We start from the raw sequence: 27,220 nt of genomic DNA on the forward strand, positions 1-27,220 counted from the left end.
ATGGGGGTCATTCCGAGTTGATCGTAGCTGTGCTAAATTTAGCACAGCTATGATCTTCCCTGACATGCGGGGGGACGCACAGGGCTAGGCTGCTCCGCATGTCAGTTCGCCCCATTCACAGAAGTGCAAAGGCAAGAGTAGCTTCCGGCCAGCGCAGCTTTAGTGTGCTGGCCGGGAGCTACTCGTTGCTCCCTGGCCCGCAACGGCTGCGTGTGACGTCACGCTGCGGCCTGCCCCCCCGTTCGTTTCGGCCACGCCTACGTTGGCCGAACCAAACCCACGAAACGGTGGCCAAACACCGCCGGTCTGCCCCCTCCCACCCAGCGATCGCCTCTGCCTGTCAATCATGTAGAGGCAATCGTATCACTGCTACGGCCTTCGGCCGTCTGGCATGCGCAGTAGGGACCCGGTCGCTCTGCTGCATTAAAACGGGTCAGAATAACCCCCTATGCCCTCAGGAAGCATTTCCCTGTACTACCTTGCCATTATTGAACTTGACATCACTTGCAGGTATCATTACCATAGAATAGCCTGGAGCACAGTTGTGTAGTTCTAGGAGCTTAAATGGCTGTTGCACAAATTTGTTGAGAACGCTTTATGATTAATATGTAAAAATTATGTGCAATATAAGAATCTGACTTAAGGTACATACACACAGTGAGATATTGACTATCTCTGATTTTGACTTTGCGATTTCCCATGAACTCCCCGGAGCCCTGAACCACCGTATATTGAGTATCTTTACTTGAGATTTTGACTGACTTGCCTGCACAGTATCTTTTATTGCGATACTGACCCCATGGGAGCACGCATCTGTATTGCAAGCTGTGTACACACTGCGATTTGCTCTAACTTTCAACTTTTCTCCAGATGTGACATTGCAGTGTATGCACCTTTACAGTAATATGCAGAATCTTGTAAAATGCTCGAAATATGGATCTTGTCCCGATCCAAATCGGGTAAAACAAAAATTTTTAACATTTCCAACAGACCTTTTTAATGTTAAAGCAGCTTCCCCTTACCAGCTGCAACCTACCACCCCAGATCTTCTTAATATATTCAGTCTTCAATTGCCCTATGGATAAGATGTTCTATGCAATCATTGGTTCATAAGAATCTTGTTCTTTATAGATCAAACATGACTTAATTATATTGCAGGAAATAATGCATTCCGGTGTCTGTCTGTTTTTCATCCTTGGGTGCACACAATTGATATTTCCTCAAATATACCAGAACCTGAGGAGTGATTTGGTACTAATGATGGATATTGATAAAAGGTTTGAGCATTTTCAACCTCTGCCATACAGCCTTGTCTCTGACATCTAGCATAGCCCCTGTTAGTCTTCATACCATTGTATGTAAACACACTACACATTATTTTTACATGAGATGGCAAATTACTTAACCCCCCCCCCCCCCCTTACCTCCAGAGGACAATCCAAGTTGAATTTGTGAATTTAGGTTTTGTTTCTTACAATATTGGATTAGGTCCTTTACCTCATGATAAGCGCAATAATGACAATTCTGTTTGTTGTGCTTCGAGCTGTAAAACAGTTTACTAAAAAAACATGCGAAGTACAGGTGGAAAATAAGTGTGCATCTCCTTCTTCCCCCTCAGACTATGAACCTAAACTTGAAATGGATCAATTCTGCTTTGGGTGACTTCAGGAGAGCAGCTAACTCTCTTAAAAGGAGTACTCTTGAATCAGACCTTGAGAACATGCCCTTTGTCCGCTCTCTAAATGATCGTGCTATGAAGGTAGGTCTACATATAGTTACTGTTGGTAGGTTCTCTGTTCAGTTAAAAGTAGTGACCTAGTGGCTGATACAGTGATGTGCATTGAAATTAAGGTTGTTTATCTACGTTTGTTTTTCCCTTTTTAAAATTGTATTTTTTATTTCTATATTTCAGGTTGAATATTCCATGCTATCCCCTTATGTCTCTCCTAAGGAAACTCCGTTTCGTCATATTCTCTACGGTGTTGGCAATCACACGGTTTCAGCATTAATGAAGCACCTACTTGTGCTTAGAGATAGTCCATCTCTGTTCAATGAATCTGTCTTTAAAAACCAGTTGGCTCTTTTTACTTGGAGTTTGCAGGGTGCTGCCAATGCCTTAGCGGGTGAGATCTGGGAAATAAATAATGAGTTTTGAAGCTGCACTACCATCGAGTAAAAGATTTTACAAAGGCTCCCTCCAACAAGTTGAACCCTTTGTGGCCAGATTTTCCTTTCTCATACAGCCCTAGTCCAAAAATTATGGGAGGTGTGAGCAGGAGGACCTATTATAAGCTGAAAGATTGCAGAAAATTATTGGTTCTCACGCTTATACCCAACCAAACAAAGTGTATTTGTCAGTTCTATGTTACAGCACCAGGAAGAGCCCAGGTGTAGTTACTGAATGAAGCAAAGTCTGGCTTTGTCTAATGTTGGTGGCACCTTGGTAAAATTTTTGGTATTGCAGTTATGTATACACGTCTAAACCTAAGCACTTAATCAGTCTTTTTTTCCCTAACGTGGGTTTGTTTTTGTTTTTTGTTTTTTTTTGGCAGAAGCATTGGGTCTCTTCAATTTGTTTTCGCAGACTTATTTCAAGAAACCCTGTACAAAATCTATGACTGTTTAAAATGCAGTTATCCGCCACTTGTTCAGTTGGCTCATGGTTTCCTTGTGTTGTATTTTTTATTGCAAGAAGTGTCTGTACGGATATTTGACCTTTTTAGTGTTTGATATAACTTTCAAAACTGAAATAATTTAAACAGTCTTGTGGCTGTCAGAGCTGATCTTTGAACTGTAGTAGGTAATTGAAATGGAGGCAATTTCTGAATAGGTACATAGTGTAGAGTAGTATGGGAAAATGTATGCCAGCGTAATACATGAAGAGTATGTATGTATCCATCTTTTAAATCAAAACACTTGTGTATAGAGTAATGTCAGCCATATTTTTGAAATATAGTTTAATTATAGATCTGCAGACAAACCACTTTTGCTATGGTTCATCTACTGAGGGGGCTATATATGTTAAACAATTGTTATGCAGTGTATTTACCTAATATAAACTTCTTCCTGTAAGTACATTGGAGGCATGTCTTTTTGCCTTGGCACAAAACATTTATATGCCAATGAAACTCATATGGTTGGGGATGTGTGTATATCTATGCCTCACAGCAGCTGTTCAATAGATTATATAAATACAATCTCTCCAGCAAATTTACATTATGTTGACACTATTGTACATACTTGACAGTTGAGAGATTGACCATTGGGCCTTCTGTCAGTCATGACTAAGCTACATAAAATATATAAAACTACTTTTAAGTTAAAAAGATCTCCTCTGACATCCTTAGAAAATCAATACACAAATGGTCGTTCTGCACAGACACTGCATGTGCTAAATCTAAAATATCTGAGTTTTTTTTTTTTTGTTTTTTTTCTCTCCACCTTGCACTTGAATGGATTTTAAGAGTAACTGAATAGGTGATCCTGGCCCTAGGTTATTCCACGTTTGTTTTTGTTTTTTTCTATTGCTGTGATGATTGTCTTTTTGCTTTTAAAAGCCAGTAATGCTGCTGATGTTGTGCATGTCCAAAACTTGGTGCTTACTGTATAAAATTATCAGGTTACCTAAGTACTTTCAAGATGCTTGTGGGGCAAGCGCTTCTCTTTTATATGGCTGAGGACCCAATTTTTTTTTTTCTCCTTGTTTAATTTATTCTTTTTGCGGTACTTTTCGTGCTCTACTATTGGCTGCCTGCTCCAGATGTGACTTTTACAACTGGATATTAAATCGGTCTACTTTTTCACATTAGAGTCCTGTTATTTTAAATGGCATCTAACCCTGCAGAGCAGGATTTGTGAGAATTTAAAGGTGGATTGATTTATTTTTTAAAAACTAGCAGGAATTCTAGATTTCTTAAGCACTGAATTATTATTTATTTATCAGTGACAGCGATCACTATAAATGGTGTTAATGTGTTCTGGTAATTATCGGAAGCAGTGCCTTCCATAATTGACGGTTATACTGTCGGAATTTTTTTTACCTATGATAAAAATTAAAAGCAGCATCTGCTTACCTGACTGAACATGATGCTGGAATTTCTGCTGTTGCACAGTGTGTAACCAACTTCAGAAGCTGTTGTGATGAAGCCCATGGTATAGAATGTGTGTTTCAGTACAAATAGTGCAAGAGAAAGTTGTTTGCAGTAATCTGCAATCATACTGTATGCAGCCTGCAAGATTGCAGGGTCCATAGAGGATAAGCAATAAAATGGAAGTATTACTGACCTTGTATGGTTGGTTATGTGAAACCTCTCAACTCACACTGGGACAGATGTATTAAGCCTGGAGAAGTGATAAAGCAGTGATAAGTGCAAGGTGATAACGCACCAGCCAATCCGCTTCATCACCTTGCACTTATCACTGCTTTATCACTTCTCGAGGCTTAATACATCTGCCCCTTTGTTTTGTACCGGCGTCCTGCTGTATTACCATGGGATGTGTTTTACTGAACATGCATGGTGCTATGGATGGTATTTTGTGGGTGGCTTGTTGAAGCTTTACAGCAGAATTTCTAGCGACTTTTTAGATCATGAATTTCAGTGGACATTATCGGGAGCAGTGTCTTCCATAATGGATATGTATAAAACCGGTAGTTTTTGCCTACCACCGTGTTATATCGGGGGCAGTGATCCCTCATGTTACACTACAGGTGTACTTGATTATCGGGAACAGTGTTTCCCATAATTGGTTTTACAATAAATGTCTTTCTTGCAATGCTTGAACTTATCTAATACTGGTGTACTGTCTGTATTGTTGTGTCCTTTTATTGACTTGTAACTATGTTTAAAAAGGAAATGTACACTTTGTCTATGATGCAATGTGGCTTTAAATTACAAATTAATTATACTGACTTGAGAAATGTGGTGGTGTATTCCCCCCCCCCCAATCCCTCCCCCTTGTGGAGACTAGTTTTAAACAATGTCCACATAATGTGTGTAGTCTCAAATCATACGTGCAAGCACTTAATTAACTTGAATTACAGTACCCTCCTCTGCATAAGCACTTACCGGAAACAAATGCGCTTTTCACTTCATGAACCATAGGTATAATTTACAAATAAAATGAAAATTTATTTCCTTTTTAAATGTAAACAATATTAAAGTAATGTGACTTAAGGTGCATACACACGGAGAGATTTTGACTGAGATTTCCCTTGAACTGGCAGTAGGAAATTTTGACTAACTTTACGAGCGATTTTGGCTATGAGCGATTTTGGCTAACTCATTCAAGCAAGGGGATGCTTTTTCTTTTCCAGCGACCTAGCCAAAATTGACTTGCCTGCACAGTCTATTTTTAGCAGCGATAGCGACCTGGCGGGACGCGCATCGCTATCGCTGGCTGTGTACACTGAGCGATATGCACTAACTTTCCGAGCGATTTTGACTATATAGTCAAAATCTCTCAGCTATATCGCTCCGTGTATATGGACCCTTTAGTCACTTGCTTTTCACGAGTACAGGTCTTGTTTCAGCTTGCATCTTCTTGAAGTGGTAAGCTTCCAAATGTTTGCCTTTGTTTTTTTTTGTCTTGAAGTTTCAGTGACCAGTAGGGCTGGCATGTTCCTAATAGGCCTACACATTAGGCGATTTCACTGAAAGATATGAATGCTCATATCGTTCAGTGTGTGTGTAGGCACCAAAGATGAACGATGCGCTGCCCCTACCCCTGTCGCCCATTAGCCATATCGGCCGTCGGACACCTTGGTGGCATATCGCCTAATATGAAAGTGAATGGTAAAACTGAAGCCTTCAGCTATTGAAACTTTTATGTAATCTTTAAAAATCTCCAAATCTCTGCATGCTTCATGTATTAATTGTGGCATAGATGCTCTTTCAGTTATTCCCAAAGTGTAGTTGACTACTGTACCACAGTCATGAAACCTGGCTGCATATACAGAAACCTGGCTGTGCCGACTGTAGGGGAAATACACAGGAATTATGTTCTAGATCTCCCCCAAAAAATGGAGGAACACAAGCTTGCAGAATCAAGTTTACTGGTCCTCCAAAGGTTCAATTAGGAAACCACTGAATTTCTTAATTTTGTTGTTGATATGTACAGCGTTATTACCAGCTTGTTGAGATTGGATTTAATTCACCCTGGCAAGTGAAAAATATTGGACTAGCCGTGTATTTGCCACTCCTTTTTAAACCCCTGTTTTCACATCCTATGTCGGCATTCCTGCACTTTTTTTCCCTGCTTAAATTTGTATGGGTCTTTGTGGAATAAACTGCAGTATTCTTGCTATCACATATTGATTAACATTTCAATGTTATGGTGTGATTCAATAAAAGGTTTGAACAAAATGTACTTGTGGTGTTTTCTGTACTCCTGTATCTTCAATAATTGCTTCATGAAAGCAGAATTAATGGGATACATATATGTATGACACGGGTGTTGGCCTATATTACATACCTTCAACTTTACAGATAGGCTTAGATTGGGGAAACAAGAGTGTAGGTCATTCCTCTCCTCACCCTATCACTGCTTGGACAAAATGGTATGGAATCCAGGGTGCGGATATCAAATGGCAACAGACTAGCACACTTCAACTGTTATACGATGGGAAAAAATGAAGGCGTATTTTGCAAATAGCCCATAATAAAAGTGGAATTATAAAGATCAAATAAAAGGCAGTCATACTTCATTGGCATGCCATTTCCTTGTTTGTAGTGCTTTGACAATGTGCAGCAGAGGAGTCTTGCACCTCAGGAGGAGCATGCATTTTTTTTTTTTTTTTTGGTATACTTGGCACATCAAAGAATGTTGTATCCCTGTACTCTGCAGTCAAGACAAAAATTGGACACCCATTCCTGGCACATGTACACCTAAATTATGAGTTCTTCTCAATCTTCACTGACATTTATCCTCTCACTACCTTGGTGTAATTCTCAGCTCCTGGTATTTTGACATTTAAATAGTTTGAGCTCCAAACCTACACATCTCTACCAATCTACGCACCTCCCTATGACTGAAGGCGCGATCCTTATAGACAAGTCTCCTTACAAACATTTGCTCTCTAAGAAACGAGGACGTATTACACAACACTTTACATATGAGAATAGTCTGAGTTGGAATGTTTACTAGACGTGATGGACACTGGAACTGAGGATGTGAGGCAAAACTAATTTAGCAGTTTACTATGAGCATACACCTGGCGCTATCATTAATCAAACTGTCAGCTTGTCCTGAGGATTCCGTCCAAATACCTCCAACAAATAATACAAAAAATGAGACTACGCTTCTCGCTGATCATACTTTTATAAAAAATAATAAATAAACACACAAACAATACAGTAAAATACCGATACCGGTCAGTTTCATAAACACATTACATATTTTATTTTTAATCTCAAATACTAAACTTAGGCTCATTTGGTAAAAAAACAGCTGATCAGGTTTAGCAGCATACACAAGTAGCTTATTTGTCTAGTGCCTCTAGTGGAGAATTATATTACATCTCAGTCCCAGTGGGGTTTCCACTTATAATCATCCCACCTTTCAATCCACTTTTTTGTGGTTTATTCCAAATATACAGTGGTGGTTTATAAGCACAATTAATCTCACATGCAGCTTTCTCCAGGTTTGTTGCACTTTTTTTTGGAGCAGTTAGTATTTCATTATCATGCAGGCATGCATTATCACTTTAAAACTGATTAATAACAATTATTCAGGGTACACCATGCAGTGCACCCAAAGTGGTACCTCACCCAGCTGCTGTTGTGGCAAGCAGCCCTGCCTGGGATCTCACGCTGGTACACAGAATCCCGATTTGTTCCCCTTAGCACTGGGGTAAGGTAACATGTAAAAAAATGCCGGCCGGCTTAGCAATCTCTGGATCAAGCAGGTGAATGCTGCAATGCTTTGAAAAGGATGTCCTGTGACAAACTCTTTCCCCCACCTCCAGACAAATTTCAGCAGCTTCCAGTGTCATTGTTGGTGCATACACACTGAAAGATATGAATGATATCTCATTCATATCTTTCAGTGTAATCTGCCAGTGTGTAGGGCCCATCAGGACTGCATCAAAAACAATTTTCAATTCATAATGGTAAATTAATGGCAGCATTAGGACAAGTGTCAAAGTAGCCAGTCTAGAATTGCATGGATTCAGTCAAAGATGAAGAATGTCTAAAATTGTCTACAGTTCCTAAGGTGGATGCTTTTGTAGCTGATTACACTTCCAGAACTACCATACTTCCTGTAGATGGAAGGTCTTCTAGATTTTATTGATAGTGTTTCCTTCAACAAATCAAGTCTAAAGTATTCATTCTTCCCCGTTCATAGTGGAATCCTCACCTATAGCTCTTTGTCATTATGTGTATCTAAAGGGCTCTATTGGTGACACCGCTGTCACAGTTGCTAACCTATATGCACTTAACACTGCCCAGGGTGCCGTCTTCTCCATGGTATTCCCTAAGCTCTTTAAGGTGGCTAGGGTTAAGATTATTATTGGAGGCAATTTTAATACTGTGCTTTCTTCTTCGCTAGATAGAACAAGCCCCAGCAAGATCTCACCTAGGCAAGCTATTTATTGAAGCTATACAACTTATGACTCCTGGGGAGTGTTGTAGCCCTCTGCGTGTGAATATTGTCACTTCTCTCATTTTCAGTTCTTTACCAGCATTGACTTATTTCAGGTGGACCACACTGTCACTCCCAACCTCTGTGCTTCAGAGCTCTCTCCAGTGTCTTGGTTTGACCACTCAGCGGTCCTTTTAAAATTAACGTTTTCCTCTGTCCACCCGCACTGGTTCTGATGGTGTTTAGATGACTTCCTACTAAAATATTAAGTAAGCTCTCAAATTCCGTTGCGGAATTCTGCAAGCATAATAACACAGAACAGACTTAACACACTTAACTGGGAGGCCCTTAAGGCTACTGATTGAGGTCAGTTCCTTCAAATAAAATCTGTTTCCAGTAAAAAAGATGAAACGGTAGATTAGTAATCTTGAAACTCCAATTGCTGACCTTACAACCAAACGTCAGCGCTTCACCAAAAATAAATATTTGTCAATTGCACTTGTACAGAGGCCAATGAACGCAGTTCCTGTCCTCTAAGGTTTCCTGCACTCTCAAATGGCTGTAACAGTGGTTCTGTGAACCTGGCAATGAAGCAGACATGATTCCGCCGTGTAAAGTCGTTGCGTACCAAAATTGAAACTTGGCTATTAAGGACCCCTTGGGGCACTCATTATAACCCTCAATCTGTAGTGAATAGCTTCCGTGATTTTGATTCTTCTCTACCACCTGCAACAGTGCGAGCTTTCGCCCTGTGACTACCTGCGAGTTTATTTTCTCTAACGTCCTAGTGGATGCTGGGGACTCCGTAAGGACCATGGGGAATAGACGGGCTCCGCAGGAGACTGGGCACTCTAAGAAAGATTTAGTACTACTGGTGTGCACTGGCTCCTCCCTCTATGCCCCTCCTCCAGACCTAAGTTAGAATCTGTGCCCGGAAGGAGCTGGGTGCATTTTAGTGAGCTCTCCTGAGCTTGCTAATAAAGTATTTTAGTTAGGTTTTTTATTTTCAGAGAGCTTCTGCTGGCAACAGACTCTCTGCTACGTGGGACTGAGGGGAGAGAAGCAAACCTACTAACTGCGGCTAGGTTGCGCTTCTTGGGCTACTGGACACCATTAGCTCCAGAGGGATCAAACACAGGAACTTAACCTTGGTCGTCCGTTCCCGGAGCAGCGCCGCCGTCCCCCTCGCAGAGCCAGAAGACAGAAGCCAGCGGGTTGAAGCAAGAAGACATCAAAATCGGCGGCAGAAAACTCCTGTCCTCATATGAGGTAGCGCACAGCACTGCAGCTGTGTGCCATTGCGCCCACACTAACCCACACACTCCGGTCACTGTAGGGTGCAGGGGGGGGTGCCCTGGGCAGCAATTGAGTACCTCCTGGCAAAAAAGCAGCATATATACAGCTGGGCACTGTAATATGCATGAGCCCCCGCCATTAATTTTACACAAAATCGCGGGACAGAAGCCTGCCGCTGAGGGGGCGGGGCCTTCTTCCTCAGCACTCACCAGCGCCATTTTCTCTCCACAGCTCCGCTGAGAGGAAGCTCCCCAGGCTCTCCCCTGCAGATTCACTGTAGAAAGAGTGTAAAAAGAGAGGGGGGGCACATAAATTTAGCGCATTAATCATATATACAGCAGCTACTGGGTAAACACTAAGTTACTGTGCGATTCCTGGGTCATATAGTGCTGGGGAGTGTGCTGGCATACTCTCTCTCTGTCTCTCCAAAAGGCCTTGTGGGGCTCCTGTCCTCATAATAGAGCATCCCCTGTGTGTGTGGTGTCGGTACGCTTGTGTCGACATGTTTGACGAGGAGGGCTATGTGGAGGCAGAGCAGGTGCAGATGAATGCCGCCGACACCTGATTGGATGGATATGTGGAAGGTGTTAAATGATAATGTAAACTCCTTGCATAAAAGGTTGGATAAAGCTGAAACCTTGGGACAGTCGGGGTCTCAGCCCATGCCTGATCCTACAGCGCAGAGGCCGTCAGGTTCTCAGAAGCGCCCACTATCCAAAATTGTTGACACAGATATCGACACGGATTCTGTCTCCAGTGTCTGACTATGATGCAAAATTGCAGCCTAAAATGGCTAAAGCCATCCGCTACATGATTATAGCAATGAAGGATGTATTGCACATGTCAGGGACAGGGTTTACTTCTGATAAGAGGGTTTATATGTATGGGGAGAAAAAGCAAGAGGTGACTTTTCCCCCTTCACATGAGTTAAATGAGTTATGTGAAAAAGCGTGGGATTCCCCCGATAGGAAAGTGCTGATTTTCCAAAAGGTTACTTATGGCGTACCCTTTCCCGCCAACGGACAGGATGCGCTGGGAATCCTCTCCTAGGATAGACAAAGCTCTGACACGCTTATCTAAGAAGGTGGCCCTGCCGTCACAGGATACGGCCTCCCTAAAGGATCCTGCGGATAGGAAGCAGGAAAGTATCCTGAAGTCTGTTTATACACATTCAGGTACTCTACTGTGGCCGGCAATTGCGTCGGCCTGGATGTGTAGTGCTGTAGCAGCATGGACAGATAATCTGTCTGAGGAACTGGATACCTTGGACAAGGATACTATTTTACGGACCCTGGGGCATATAAAGACGCTGTCCTATATATGAGGGATGCCCAGAGGGACATTTGCCTACTGGGCTCTAGAATAAATGCAATGTCAATTTCTGCCAGAAGGGTCCTGTGGACTCGGCAATGGACAGGTGATGCCGACTCCAAAAAGCACATGGAGGTTTTACCTTACAAGGGTGAGGAATTGTTTGGGGACTGTCTCTCGGACCTAGTTTCCACAGCTACGGCTGGGAAGTCAAATTTTTTGCCATATATTCCCTCACAGCCTAAGAAAGCACCGTATTACCAAATGCAGTCCTTTCGATCACAAAGAAGCAAGAAAGTCAGAGGTGCATCCTTTCTTGCCAGAGGCAGGGGTAGAGGAAAGAAGCTGCACCATACAGTTAGTTCCCAGGAACAGAAGTCCTCCCCGGCTTCCACTAAATCCACCGCATGACGCTGGGGCTCCACAGGTGGAGCCAGGGGCGGTGGGGGCGCGTCTCCGAAATTTCAGCCACCAGTGGGTTCGCTCACAGGTGGATCCCTGGGCTATACAGATTGTGTCTCAGGGATACAAGCTGGAATTCGAAGTGATGCCCCCTCACCGTTAACTCAAATCGGCCCTGCCAGCTTCCCCCATGGAAAGGGAAGTAGTGTTAGCGGCAATTCACAAGTTATATCTCCAGCAGGTGGTGGTAAAGGTTCCCCTCCTTCAACAAGGAAGGAGATACTATTCCACAATGTTTGTGGTACCGAAACCGGACGGTTCGGTCAGACCCATATTGAATTTAAAGTCCCTGAACATTTATCTGAAAAGATTCAAGTTCAAAATGGAATCGCTCAGAGCGGTCATTGCAAGCCTGGAAGAGGGGGATTTTATGGTGTCTCTGGACATCAAGGATGCTTACTTGCATGTCCCCATTTATCCACCTCATCAGGAGTACCTCAGATTTGTGGTACTGGACTGTCATTACCAATTCCAGACGTTGCTGTTTGGGCTCTCCACGGCACCGAGAATATTTACCAAGGTGATGGCGGAAACGATGGTGCTCCTGAGAAAGCAAGGAGTCACAATTATCCCATACTTGGACGATCTCCTCATAAAGGCGAGGTCCAGAGAGCAGTTGCTGATCAGCGTAGCACACTCTCAGGAAGTGTTGTAACAGCACGGCTGGATTTTGAATATCCCAAAGTCGCAGCTGATTCTTAGGACGCGTCTGCCCTTTCTGGGCATGATTCTGGACACAGACCAGAAGAAGGTGTTTCTCCCGACGGAGAAGGCTCAGGAGCTCGTGACTCTAGTCAGAGACCTCTTAAAACCAAAACAGGTGTCTGTGCATCACTGCACGCTAGTCCTGGGAAAGATGGTGGCATCATACGAAGCCATTCACTTCGGCAGGTTCCATGCGAGGATCTTTCAGTGGGATCTGTTGGACAAGTGGTCCGGATCGCATCTTCAGATGCATCGGCTGATCACCCTGTCCCCCAGGGCCAGGGTGTCTCTTCTGTGGTGGCTGCAGAGTGCTCACCTTCTCGAGGGCCGCAGGTTCGGCATACAGGACTGGGTCCTGGTGACCACGGATGCGAGCCTCCGAGGATGGGGGCAGTCACTCAGGGAAGAAACTTCCAAGGGTTGTGGTCAAGTCAGGAGGCTTGTCTGCACATAAATATCCTGGAACTAAGGGCCATATACAACACCCTGAGTCAAGCGGAGCCTCTGCTTCGCAGCCAACCGGTGCTGATTCAGTCAGACAACATCACCGCAGTGGCTCATGTAAACCGCCAGGGCGGCGCAAGAAGCAGAGTGGCAATGGCGGAAGCCACCAGGATTCTTCGTTGGGCGGAGAATCACGTGCAAGCACTGTCAGCAGTGTTCATTCCGGGAGTGGACAACTGGGAAGCAGACTTCCTCAGCAGGCACGACCTCCACCCGGGAGAGTGGGGACTTCATCAAGAAGTCTTCACGCAGATTACAAATTGATGGGAACTGCCACAGGTGGACATGATGGCATCCCGCCTCAACAAAAAGCTTAAAAGGTATTGTGCCAGGTCAAGGGACCCTCAGGCGATAGCTGTGGACGCACTATTGACACCGTGGGTGTTCCAGTCGGTCTATGTATTTCCTCCTCTTCCTCTCATACCCAAGGTGCTGAGAATTGTAAGAAAAAGAGAAGTGATAACAATACTCATTGTTCCGGATTGGCCAAGAAGGACTTGGTACCCGGAACTGCAAGAAATGCTCACAGAGGGCCCATGGCCTCTGCCTCTCAGACAGGACCTGTTGTAACAGGGGCCCTGTCTGTTCCAAGACTTACCGCGACTGCGTTTGACGGCATGGCGGTTGTACGCCGGATCCTAGCAGAAAAGGGCATTCCGGATGAAGTTATTCCTACGCTAATAAAGGCTAGGAAGGACGTGACAGCAAAACACTATCACCGTATATGGCGAAAATATGTTGCCTGGTGTGAGGCCAGGAAGGCCCCTACAGAGGAATTCCAGCTGGGCCGGTTCCTGCACTTCCTACAGTCTGGAGTGACTATGGGCTTGAAGTTGGGGTCCATAAAAGGTCCAGATTTCGGCCCTATCCATTTTATTTCAAAAAGAACTGGCTTCTCTTCCTGAAGTTCAGATGTTTAAGGGAGTGCTGCATATTCAGCCCCCTTTTGTGCCACCAGTGGCACCTTGGGATCTCGACGTGGTGTTGGGTTTCCTGAAATCCCACTGGTTTGAGCCACTTAAGACCGTGGAGCAAAAGTATCTCACGTGGAAGGTGGTCATGCTATTGGCCTTAGCTTTGGCTAGGCGTGTGTCAGAATTGGCTGCTTTGTCATGTAAAAGCCCCTATCTGGTTTTCTATGTGGACAGGGCAGAATTGCGGACTCGTCCACAATTTCTGCCAAAGGTGGTGTCATCTTTTCATTTGAACCAACCTATTGTGGTGCCTATGGCTACTCGTGACTTGGAGGATTCCAAGTTGCTTGATGTAGTCAGGGCTTTGAAGATTTATGTGGCCAGAACGGCTGGAGTCAGGAAGACTGACTCGCTGTTTATCCTTTATGCATCCAACAAGCTGGGTGCTCCTGCTTCAAAGCAAACTATTGCTCGCTGGATCTGTAACACGATTCAGCAGGCTCATTCTGCGGCTGGATTGCCGCATCCAAAAATCAATAAAAGCCCATTCCACAAGGAAGGTGGGCTCTTCTTGGGCGGTTGCCCAAGGGGTCTCGGCATTACAGCTTTGCCGAGCAGCTACTTGGTTGGGTTCAAACACATTTGCTAAGTTCTACAAGTTTGATACCCTGGCTGAGGAGGACCTTGTGTTTGCCCATTCGGTGCTGCAGAGTCATCCGCACTCTCCCGCCTGTTTGGGAGCTTTGGTATAATCCCCATGGTCCTTACGGAGTCCCTAGCATCCACTAGGACGTTAGAAAAAATAAGATTTTACTCACCGGTAAATCTATTTCTCGTAGTCCGTAGTGGATGCTGGGTGCCCGTCCAAGTGTGGACTTTCTGCAATACGTGTATATAGTTATTGCTTAATAAAGGGTTATGTTATGTTGGCATCCGTGGTTGATGCTTTGTTGTTGTTCATACTGTTAACTGGGTATGTTATCACAAGTTATACGGTGTGGCTGGTATGAGTCTTACCCTGGATTCCAAAATCCTTTCCTTGTAATGTCAGCTCATCCGGGCACAGTTTCCTTAACTGAGGTCTGGAGGAGGGGCATAGAGGGAGGAGCCAGTGCACACCAGTAGTACTAAATCTTTCTTAGAGTGCCCAGTTTCCTGCGGAGCCCGTCTATTCCCCATGGTCCTTACGGAGTCCCCAGCATCCACTACGGACTACGAGAAATAGATTTACCGGTGAGTAAAATCTTATTTTTGTCATGGAACTTGTCACAATTAACAGAATCTTATCCTTGATTGAGAACATCACCACTGAAAAACTGGAACATGCAATAAAAAATCTCCAATCCGCTGCTCCTGGCCCCAATGGCTTTTTTGCCGCCTTCTACAAACCTGTTCCTTCCCCCCCCCCCCTGCTCTTGGATCGTTATAAGCTCACTCTCTATGGCTACAAGTTTTATGAGGCCACCACTTGGTCAGACATGGTGGTCATTCATAAGAATAGGCGTGACCCCACTTTGTGCACTAGCTGTAGGCCGATATCCGTCCTAAACATGGACCTAGACTTCCAGTTCTGGCTGCTGCATGGACGGCAGCTTGTAAGGGGAGCTCCGCTACCACCCGCATCTTATCCATTACATGGCTCTCAAGCCTCCAGCCGCCCGTGCCGGCACCCCAGAGCGTCCTGGTACCTGCATGCTATCTTCTGCCACTAATGCTATCTGGGAAGAACCGTCAAGCTAAGGAGAAGCGCCACACTGAATCAAAGATGGTGCCGGACACGGTCTCCAGTGGCTCCCGCTCAGCCTGTTACCTGGGACACTCCTCCTCCTTGGACCCGCTCAGCCGAGATTCATCCCCTTCCTCTCCGGAGTTAGGCAGTAAGGTATTCCCCTTACCTGACTCCCCAGTCACTTATAGTGACATGTTTAATGCCATTCGGATAGCTATTGGCCCCTTTCTGAAGGCACAGACAGAGTTATGGATTCTGAGCAGAGGCTAGGTGAGACTTTTGGAGATGTTGCTGACTTAAAGAGGGCTGTTTCTTATACCAAATCCTGGTACCAGCTCCATAATAAGCTTGATGACCTTGAATTAAGGTTGAGGCGTAATAACCTCCGCAGTATATGCTTCCCAGAGTCTGTCAAAGGTCAAGAATTATATGACTTGATTCGGCTTGCGCTCCCTGCCCTTTTAAATATCCATGATCGCTGTTCAGATCTCGTTATAGAATGGGCCCACAGGATATGCACCCTTTGTGCCCAGGACAGCAACAGACCAAGAGCTGTCCTTTTCAGAGCTTTAAATTACCTACATAAGGAAGTACTCTGGATGGCCTCCCGTAAACATAAGACTGTCACCTGGGATGTGCATAAATTATTACTGTTCCAGGACTACTCTGCAGATCTTACAAGGGCAAGGAAGGTGTTTTCTCCTTTATGTTCCAAGCTTATACAAAACAACCAGAAATTTGCATTATTCTATCCTGTACGATTGTGCCTTTATTATGGGAACACGTTTAAAGACTTCCTGTATATTTCGGATGCAGAGGCATCCCTCCAAGAATCAGATTATTCTTCCAATCCTGCTTTAATTCTCAGAATATTATTTTTTGGGCTAGCCTCACGCCAAAATATTCAACACAGTGAGCTGATGCTGATATCAGACTATCTACTCGGGTTATTTTATTTTTTTACATTTTTCACCATTCTGACTTTCTGTTGGTCCGTATACTTTTTCTCCCTATAGTTGGGATGAACGCCTGCAGCCTTCCCCCTAGCCCAGAGGTTCTCAAACTTGGTCCTCGTGGGCCCACACAGTGCATGTTTTGCAGGTAACCCAGCAGGTGCACAGGTGTATTAATTACTCACTGACACATTTTGAAAGGTCCACAGGTGGAGCTAATTATTTCACTTGTGATCCTGTGAGGAGACCTGCAAAACATGCACTGTGTGGGCCCACGAGGACCAAGTTTGAGAACATCTGCCCTAGCCGAATCTTTTTGTATATGGAGTCCATGACCTCTGGGCTGGCCTGTTGCTGTGCTTGGCCTGTAAATTAGGGTGGTTTACGGTGAGCTTAGATCACCCCTTTCTTGGACATGTTTGCCTCACGGGTTCTCCCGTAAAGTAATTTTCTGCAGTATGTTTATTGCATACATAGCCTTGTTTTTTGCTTTGATGTAATGTTTCTATATTGATGTATGTTCTTGTTCTATGTTTCTGTCCCTCCCATGGTTCTCATCTCTTCCCTCCCCCCCCCTTCCTCTCCAGAATTCTTGCACCACATTTATAATTCGCTGGTACCATGGCTGTGCTTGTTTTACCTCCTTCCTCGCCTCTCCTGCCTTGGCGGCATCTCTAACTTTTTTTGTGATGTATCAATGGCTTCTATTAGAATTTGGGCTAGAATGTAGGCGGCATTAATTCACCAAAAAAACGTAAAATATTATTGCTCTCTCTAAACTGAGGCTAGATCTGGTCTTTTTACAAGAATCGCACCTCATGCCTAGAGAGATACTTAAGTTGGGGATACTAAAATGGAAGGTTATTGGTTTCGCATCTTTCACCTCTAAGGTGTGGTGATCCTGGCTAAACAACATCTTCCCATAGAAATTCTTAAGGTGACTACTGGTCCCGAAGGGAGATATGTATTATGCGATGTTACTCTGGGTAAACATACTTCCCTATGTTATAGTGTATATGCACCTAATGTGTACTCAAAGCATTTTTCAGGCTATGGTGCCGTTGCTTACACCATTTATGGATATGCCTGTACTGTTGTGTGGAGATTTAAATTTAATTTCCTTGGCTCAGTTGGACAGGCAAATTCAAAAAAAGTGGGATTGTTCACCCTCCTAGATTTGGTGTCCCTTTACTTGTTAAGAAATTGCAGCTTCTGGATATCTGGAGAGTTTTGCATCCGTTTGATAAGGAATATTCCTGCATCTCTGCCTCTAGAGGCACTATGTCACGCATAGATTACTTACTGGTATCGGTCTTCTTATCCAAAATCTAAAAGGTGGTCATTGAACTGATATTTCTTTCTGACCATGCTGTGGTTCAGATAGAACTGCAATTATCTCACGAATGCCCTAGCTTTGTTTTTTGGTGCGGCACACCTTCCCTAGCCACATCGAATACATTACGCAAAGTAGTGCTTAGTGCATGGGATGACTATGCGCATCATAATGATTATTTTGCGAAGAATCCACCTCTTTATTGGCAGGCCTCTAAGGCTGCAATTAGAGTTCAGATTATTTCTCATTCAGCTGCTTCAAAAAAGGCTTTGCTGAAGGAATATCTCCAAGCTCAGTGGGCATTAACTTCTTTTGATGCATTTAAAAACTCCCTGACTACAGCTACTAAAATAGCCTGTGTTAAAGCCAAGACACTTTTTGATGGTTTATTTGTGAAAATGGAGTCTGCTTATACTTTCTGTAAAGAATACAAGTTTCATAAATATGGAAGTAAATCCAGCAATATTTTGACCAACCTCCTGAAGGGTTAACGCCCTCTCTCGATCATACATCCCTTAAAGATGCTCAATGGGGAACTCCCCGCTGATAATGCTCAAACGGCTGCTGTGTTGTCAGATTTTTATAAATCCCTTTTCTCTAACGTCCTAGTGGATGCTGGGAACTCCGTAAGGACCATGGGGAATAGCGGGCTCCGAAGGAGGCTGGGCACTCTAGAAAGATTTATGACTACCTGGTGTGCACTGGCTCCTCCCACTATGACCCTCCTCCAAGCCTCTGTTAGATCTTGTGCCCGGCCGAGGTTGGATGCACACTAGGGGCTCTCCTGAGCCCTTAGAAAGAAAGTATAGATTTAGGTTTTTTATTTTCAGTGAGACCTGCTGGCAACAGGCTCACTGCAGCGAGGGACTAAGGGGAGAAGAAGCGAACTCGCCTGCTTGCAGCCGGATTGGGCTTCTTAGGCTACTGGACACCATTAGCTCCAGAGGGATCGACCGCAGGCCCAGTCCTTGGTGTTCGGTCCCGGAGCCGCGCCGCCGTCCACCTTACAGAGCCAGAAGCAAGAAGAGGTCCGGAAAAACGGCGGCAGAAGACATCAGTCTTCACCAAGGTAGCGCACAGCACTGCAGCTGTGCGCCATTGCTCCTCATGCACACCACACACTCCGGTCACTGATGGGTGCAGGGCGCTGGGGGGGGGGGGGGGGGCGCCCTGAGCAGCAATATAAACACCTTGACTGGCAAAAATACATCACATATAACCCCCAGGGCTATATGGATGTATATTAACCCCTGCCAGATTCCATAAAAATGCGGGAGAAAAGTCCGCAAAAAAGGGGCGGAGCCTATCTCCTCGGCACACTGGCGCCATTTTTCCCTTACAGCTCCGTTGGAGGGAAGCTCCCTGGCTCTCCCCTGCAGTCTACACTACAGAACAGGGTTAAAACAGAGAGGGGGGGCACTAAATTTAGGCGCAGTATAAATTATATAAAAGCAGCTATAGGGGACATAACTCGGTTAGTCCCTGCATTATATAGCGCTCTGGTGTGTGTTGGCATACTCTCACTCTGTCCCCCCAAAGGGCTTTTGTGGGTCCTGTCCTCATTGGAGCATTCCTTGTGTGTGCGCGGTGTGTCGGTACGGCTGTGTCGACATGTTTGATGAGGAGACTTATGTGGAGGCGGAGCAGTTGCCGATAAATGAGATGTCGCCCCTGTGGGCCGACACCAGAGTGGATGGATAGGTGGAAGGTATTAACCGACAGTGTCAACTCCTTACATAAAAGGCTGGATGACGTAACAGCTATGGGACAGCCGGCTTCTCAGCCCGCGCCTGCCCAGACGTCTCAAAGGCCATCAACGCTCCCTCAGATGGCAGACACAGATGTCGACACGGAGTCTGACTCCAGTGTCGACGAGGTTGAGACATATACACAATCCACTAGGAACATCCGTTACATGAACCGGCAATATAAAATGTGTTACACATTTCTGACATTAACCCAAGTACCACTAAAAACAAAGGGTTTTATGTGTGGGGAGAAAAAGCAGGCAGTGTTTTGTTCCCCCATCAAATGAGTGAATGAAGTGTGAAAAAGCGTGGGTTTCCCCGATAAGAAACTGGTAATTTCTAACAAGTTACTGATGGCGTACCCTTTCCCGCCAGAGGATAAGTTACGCTGGGAGATATCCCCTAGGGTGGATAAGGCGCTCACACGTTTGTCAAGGTGGCACTGCCGTCTTGGGATACGGCCACTTTGAAGGTACCTGCTGATAAATAGCAGGAGGCTATCCTGAAGTCTGTAATTACACACTCAGGTACTAGACTGAGACCTGCAGACTGCTGCAGCGTGGTCTGTACCCCTTTCAAACAGGGATACTATTTTGCGAACATAAGACGTCGTCTTATATATGAGGGATGCACAGAGGAATATTTTGCCGGCTGGCATCCTGAATTATTGCAATGTCCATTCTGTCAGGAGGGTATTGGAGACCCGACACTGGACAGGTGATGCTGACTTTAAAAGGCACATAGAGCCTTATAAGGGTGAGGAATTGGTTGGGGATGGTCTCTGGGACCTCGTATCAACAGCAACAGCTGGGATGAAAATATTTTACCTCAGGTTTCCTCACAGCCTAAGAAACGCACTGTATTATCAGGTACAGTCCTTTCGGCTTCAAAAAAGCAGGCGTGTCAAACGAGGGAAGAGGGAAAATGCTGCACCAGCAGCCAGTCCCCAGAATCAAAATTCTTCCCCTGCTTCCTCTGAGTCCACCGCATGACGCGGGGGCTCCACAGGCGTAGCCAGGTACGGTGGAGGGCCGCCTCAAAAATTTCAGCGATCAGTGGGCTCGCTCACAGGTGGATCCCTGGATCCTTCAAGTAGTATCTCAGGGGTACAAGCTGGAAGTCGAGGCGTCTCCCCCCCGCCGTTTACTCAAATCTGCCTTGCCGACAACTCCCTCAGGCAGGGAGACTGTGCTAGAGGCAATTCACAAGCTGTATTCCCAGCAGGTGATAGTCAAGGTGCCCCTACTTCAACAAGGACGGGGTTACTATTCCACACGGTTTGTGGTACCGAAACCAGCCGGTTCGGTGAGACCCATTTTAAAATGGAAATCCTTGAACACTTACATAACAAAGTTCAAGATGGAATCGCTCAGGGCGGTTATTGCAAGACTGGACGAGGGGGATTACATGGTATCCCTGGACATCAAGGATGCTTACCTGCATGTCCCTATTTACCTTCCTCACCAGGAGTACCTCAGATTGTGGTACAGGATTGCCATTACCAATTCCAGACACTACCGTTTGGACTGTCCACGGCACCGAGGGTGTTTACCAAGGTAATGGCAGAAATGATGATACTCCTTCAAAAAAAAAAAAAAAAAGGGAGTTTTTATTTATCCCATACTTGGATGATCTCCTTATAAAGGCAAGGTCCAGGGAGCAGTTACTGGTTGGAGTAGCACTATCTCAGGAGGTGCTACAACAGCATGGCTGGATTCTGAACATTCCAAAGTCACAGCTGGTTCCTTCCACTCGCTTACTGTTCCTGGGGATGATTTTGGACACAGAACAGAAAAAAGTGTTTCTCCCGCAGGAGAAAGCCAAGGAGCTGTCATCTCTAGTCAGAGACCTCCTAAAACCAAAAAGGGTATCGGTGCATTGTTGCACACGAGTCCTGGGAAAAATGGTGGCTTCATACGAAGCAATTCCATTCGGCAGGTTCCATGCGAGGACCTTCCCGTGAGACCTCTTAGATAAGTGGTCGGGATCGCATCTTCAAATGCATCAAATGATAACCCTGTCTCCAAGGACCAGGGTGTCTCTACTGTGGTGGATGCAGGGTGCTCATCTTCTAGAGGGCCGCAGTTTCGGCATACAGGACTGGGTCCTGGTGACCACGGATGCCAGCCTTCAAGGCTGGGGAGCAGTCACACAGGGAAGAAACTTCCAGGGCCTATGGTCAAGTCAGGAGACTTCCCTACATATAAATTCTGGAACTGAGGGCCATTTACAATGCCCTAAGTCAGGCAAGACCCCTGCTTCAAAACCAGCCGGTACTGATACAGTCAGACAACATCACGGCAGTCGCCCATGTGACCCGACAGGGCGGCACAAGAAGCAGGATGGCAATGGCAGAAGCCACAAGGATTTCTCCGATGGGCGGAAAATCACGTACTAGCACTCTCAGCAGTGTTCATTCCGGGAGTGGACAACTGGGAAGCAGACTTCCTCAGCAGACACGACCTACACCCGGGAGAGTGGGGACTTCATCCAGAAGTCTTCCTGCTGTTGGTAAACCGTTGGGAAAGGCCACAGGTGGACATGATGGCGTCCCGCCTCAACAAAAAGCTAAAGAGATATTGCGCCAGGTCAAGGGACCCTCAGGCGATAGCTGTGGACGCTCTAGTGACACCGTGGGTGTACCAGTCTGTTTATGTGTTCCCTACTCTGCCTCTCATACCAAAGGTACTGAGAATAATAAGATGGCGAGGAGTAAGAACGATACTCGTGGTTCCGGATTGGCCAAGAAGGGCTTGGTACCTGGAACTTCAGGAAATGATATCAGAGGACCCATGGCCTCTGCCGCTCAGACAGGACCTGCTTCAGCAGGGGCCCTGTCTGTTCCAAGACTTACCGCGGCTGCGTTTGACGGCATGGCGATTGAGCGCCGGATCCTGAAGGAAAAGGGTATTCCGGAAGAAGTCATTCCTGCGCTTATTAAAGCCAGGAAAGATGTTACGGCAAAGCATTATCACCGCATGTGGCGGGAATATGTTGCATGGTGCGAGGCCAAAAAGGCCCCAACAGAGGAATTTCCACTAGGTCGATTTCTACATTTCCTGCAAGCAGGAGTGAATATGGGCCTAAGTCTAGGCTCCATTAAAGTACAGATCTCGGCTCTGTCGATTTTCTTTCAAAAAGAATTAGCTTCAGTACCTGAAGTTCAGGCATTGTAAAAGGAGTGCTGCATATTCAGCCCCCGTTTGTGCCCCCTGTGGCACCTTGGGATCTCAACGTGGTGTTGAGTGTTCTTAAAATCACATTGGTTTGAGCCACTAAAAACCGTGGATCTAAAATATCTCACGTGGAAAGTGGTTATGTTATTGGCCTTGGCTTCAGCCAGGCGAGTGTCAGAATTGGCGGCTTTATCATGTAAAAGCCCTTATCTGATTTTCCATATGGATAGGGCAGAATTGAGGACTCGTCCCCAATTTCTTCCTAAGGTGGTGTCAGCGTTTCACCTGAACCAGCCTATTGTGGTGCCGGCGGCTACTAGTGAATTGGAGGACTCCAAGTTGCTAGACGTTATCAGGGCCCTGAAAATATGTTTCCAGGACGGCTGGAGTCAGAAACTCTGACTCGCTGTTTATCCTGTATGCACCCAACAAGCTGGGTGCTCCTGCTTCTAAGCAGTCTATTGCTCGCTGGATTTGTAGTACAATTCAGCTTGCACATTCTGTGGCAGGCATACCACAGCCAAAATCTGTAAATGCCCATTCCACAAGGAAGGTGGGCTCATCTTGGGCGGCTGCCCGAGGGGTCTCGGCTTTACAACTTTGCCGAGCAGCTACTTGGTCAGGGGCAAACACGTTTGCTAAATTCTACAAATTTGATACCCTGGCTGAGGAGGACCTGGAGTTCTCTCATTCGGTGCTACAGAGTCATCCGCACTCTCCCGCCCGTTTGGGAGCTTTGGTATAATCCCCATGGTCCTTACGGAGTTCCCAGCATCCACTAGGACGTTAGAGAAAATAAGAATTTACTCACCGGTAATTCTATTTCTCGTAGTCCGTAGTGGATGCTGGGCGCCCATCCCAAGTGCGGATTGTCTGCAATACTTGTAAATAGTTATTGTTAACTAAAGGGTTATTGTTGAGCCATCTGTTGAGAGGCTCAGTTGTTTTCATACTGTCAAACTGGATATAGTATCACGAGTTGTACGGTGTGATTGGTGTGGCTGGTAAAAGTCTTACCCGGGATTCTAAATCCTTCCTTATTATGTCTGCTCGTCCGGGCACAGTGTCCTAACTGAGGCTTGGAGGAGGGTCATAGTGGGAGGAGCCAGTGCACACCAGGTAGTCATAAATCTTTCTAGAGTGCCCAGCCTCCTTCGGAGCCCGCTATTCCCCATGGTCCTTACGGAGTTCCCAGCATCCACTACGGACTACGAGAAATAGAATTACCGGTGAGTAAATTCTTATTTTATGCTGCACACTCCCCGCCCTCTTCTATAACAGATTTTTGAAGTAATTTACCGCTCCCTCAGATCACTTTTGCACAAGGTGCTTCCCTAGTTTCCCCTATAACTGAAACAACTGAAATAATAATAAGTAGAGATGAGCGGGTTCGGTTTCTCTGAATCCGAACCCGCCAGAACTTCATGTTTTTTTTCACGGGTCCGAGCGACTCGGATCTTCCCGCCTTGCTCGGTTAACCCGAGCGCGCCCGAACGTCATCATGACGCTGTCGGATTCTCGCGAGGCTCGGATTCTATCGCGAGACTCGGATTCTATATAAGGAGCCGCGCGTCGCCGCCATTTTCACACGTGCATTGAGATTGATAGGGAGAGGACGTGGCTGGCGTCCTCTCCGTTTAGAATAGATTAGAGAGACACTTGATTTACTAATTTTGGGGAGCATTAGGAGTACTCAGTACAGTGCAGAGTTTTGCTGATAGTGACCAGTGACCACCAGTTTTATTTATAATCCGTTCTCTGCCTGAAAAAAGCGATACACAGCACACAGTGACTCAGTCACATACCATATCTGTGTGCACTGCTCAGGCTCAGGCCAGTGTGCTGCATCATCTATTATCTATATATAATATTATATATATCTGTCTGACTGCTCAGCTCACACAGCTTATAATTGTGGGGGAGACTGGGGAGCACTACTGCAGTGCCAGTTATAGGTTATAGCAGGAGCCAGGAGTACATAATATATTATATAGTGAGTGACCACCAGACACACAGTGCAGTTTATTTAATATATCCGTTCTCTGCCTGAAAAAAGCGATACACACAGTGACTCAGTCAGTCACATACCATATCTGTGTGCACTGCTCAGGCTCAGGCCAGTGTGCTGCATCATCTATATATATTATATATCTGTCTGACTGCTCAGCTCACACAGCTTATAATTGTGGGGGAGACTGGGGAGCACTACTGCAGTGCCAGTTATAGGTTATAGCAGGAGCCAGGAGTACATAATATTATATTAAAATTAAACAGTGCACACTTTTGCTGCAGGAGTGCCACTGCCAGTGTGACTAGTGACCTGACCACCAGTATATATAATATTAGTAGTATACTATCTCTTTATCAACCAGTCTATATTAGCAGCAGACACAGTACAGTGCGGTAGTTCACGGCTGTGGCTACCTCTGTGTCGGCACTCGGCAGCCCGTCCATAATTGTATATACCACCTAACCGTGGTTTTTTTTTCTTTCTTTATACATACATACTAGTTACGAGTATACTATCTCTTTATCAACCAGTCTATATATTAGCAGCAGACACAGTACAGTGCGGTAGTTCACGGCTGTGGCTACCTCTGTGTCGGCACTCGGCAGCCCGTCCATAATTGTATATACCACCTAACCGTGGTTTTTTTTTCTTTCTTTATACATACATACTAGTTACGAGTATACTATCTCTTTATCAACCAGTCTATATATTAGCAGCAGACACAGTACAGTGCGGTAGTTCACGGCTGTGGCTACCTCTGTGTCGGCACTCGGCAGCCCGTCCATAATTGTATATACCACCTAACCGTGGGTTTTTTTTCTTTCTTTATACATACATACTAGTTACGAGTATACTATCTCTTTATCAACCAGTCTATATATTAGCAGCAGACACAGTACAGTGCGGTAGTTCACGGCTGTGGCTACCTCTGTGTCGGCACTCGGCAGCCCGTCCATAATTGTATATACCACCTAACCGTGGTTTTTTTTTCTTTCTTTATACATACATACTAGTTACGAGTATACTATCTCTTTATCAACCAGTCTATATATTAGCAGCAGACACAGTACAGTGCGGTAGTTCACGGCTGTGGCTACCTCTGTGTCGGCACTCGGCAGCCCGTCCATAATTGTATATACCACCTAACCGTGGTTTTTTTTTCTTTCTTTATACATACATACTAGTTACGAGTATACTATCTCTTTATCAACCAGTCTATATATTAGCAGCAGACACAGTACAGTGCGGTAGTTCACGGCTGTGGCTACCTCTGTGTCGGCACTCGGCAGCCCGTCCATAATTGTATATACCACCTAACCGTGGTTTTTTTTTTTCTTTCTTTATACATACATACTAGTTACGAGTATACTATCTCTTTATCAACCAGTCTATATATTAGCAGCAGACACAGTACAGTGCGGTAGTTCACGGCTGTGGCTACCTCTGTGTCGGCACTTGGCAGCCCGTCCATAATTGTATATACCACCTAACCGTGGTTTTTTTTTCTTTCTTTATACATACATACTAGTTACGAGTATACTATCTCTTTATCAACCAGTCTATATATTAGCAGCAGACACAGTACAGTGCGGTAGTTCACGGCTGTGGCTACCTCTGTGTCGGCACTCGGCAGCCCGTCCATAATTGTATACTAGTATCCAATCCATCCATCTCCATTGTTTACCTGAGGTGCCTTTTAGTTGTGCCTATTAAAATATGGAGAACAAAAATGTTGAGGTTCCAAAATTAGGGAAAGATCAAGATCCACTTCCACCTCGTGCTGAAGCTGCTGCCACTAGTCATGGCCGAGACGATGAAATGCCAGCAACGTCGTCTGCCAAGGCCGATGCCCAATGTCATAGTACAGAGCATGTCAAATCCAAAACACCAAATATCAGTAAAAAAAGGACTCCAAAACCTAAAATAAAATTGTCGGAGGAGAAGCGTAAACTTGCCAATATGCCATTTACCACACGGAGTGGCAAGGAACGGCTGAGGCCCTGGCCTATGTTCATGGCTAGTGGTTCAGCTTCACATGAGGATGGAAGCACTCAGCCTCTCGCTAGAAAAATGAAAAGACTCAAGCTGGCAAAAGCAGCACAGCAAAGAACTGTGCATTCTTCGAAATCCCAAATCCACAAGGAGAGTCCAATTGTGTCGGTTGCGATGCCTGACCTTCCCAACACTGGACGTGAAGAGCATGCGCCTTCCACCATTTGCACGCCCCCTGCAAGTGCTGGAAGGAGCACCCGCAGTCCAGTTCCTGATAGTCAGATTGAAGATGTCAGTGTTGAAGTACACCAGGATGAGGAGGATATGGGTGTTGCTGGCGCTGGGGAGGAAATTGACCAGGAGGATTCTGATGGTGAGGTGGTTTGTTTAAGTCAGGCACCCGGGGAGACACCTGTTGTCCGTGAGGTTACTTTCGGTCAACCGCTGACCACAAAGTTCCCACCATTGGTTACAATGGAGCGCATAGGCGCTACATTGTATCACTG

The 27,220-nt window shown here is 45.4% G+C and overlaps 1 protein-coding gene across 2 annotated transcripts in view; it reads left to right on the plus strand.

Moving 5' to 3' along the window:
- Positions 1-6,362, plus strand: part of TFRC (transferrin receptor) — a 99,783-nt gene extending 93,421 nt beyond the window's left edge. For both annotated transcript variants that reach the window (XM_063916515.1, XM_063916514.1), the window contains exons 18-19: positions 1,619-1,759; positions 1,913-6,362. In XM_063916515.1, the coding sequence (XP_063772585.1) occupies positions 1,619-1,759; positions 1,913-2,155 (384 nt within the window). In that variant the 3' untranslated portion in view covers positions 2,156-6,362. The remainder of the gene's footprint in view (positions 1-1,618; positions 1,760-1,912) is intronic.
- Positions 6,363-27,220: the final 20,858 nt, after the last annotated feature.

Source organism: Pseudophryne corroboree, chromosome 4, assembly GCF_028390025.1.
Source record: "Pseudophryne corroboree isolate aPseCor3 chromosome 4, aPseCor3.hap2, whole genome shotgun sequence".
In the NCBI taxonomy this organism is placed as follows: Eukaryota; Metazoa; Chordata; class Amphibia; order Anura; family Myobatrachidae; genus Pseudophryne; species Pseudophryne corroboree.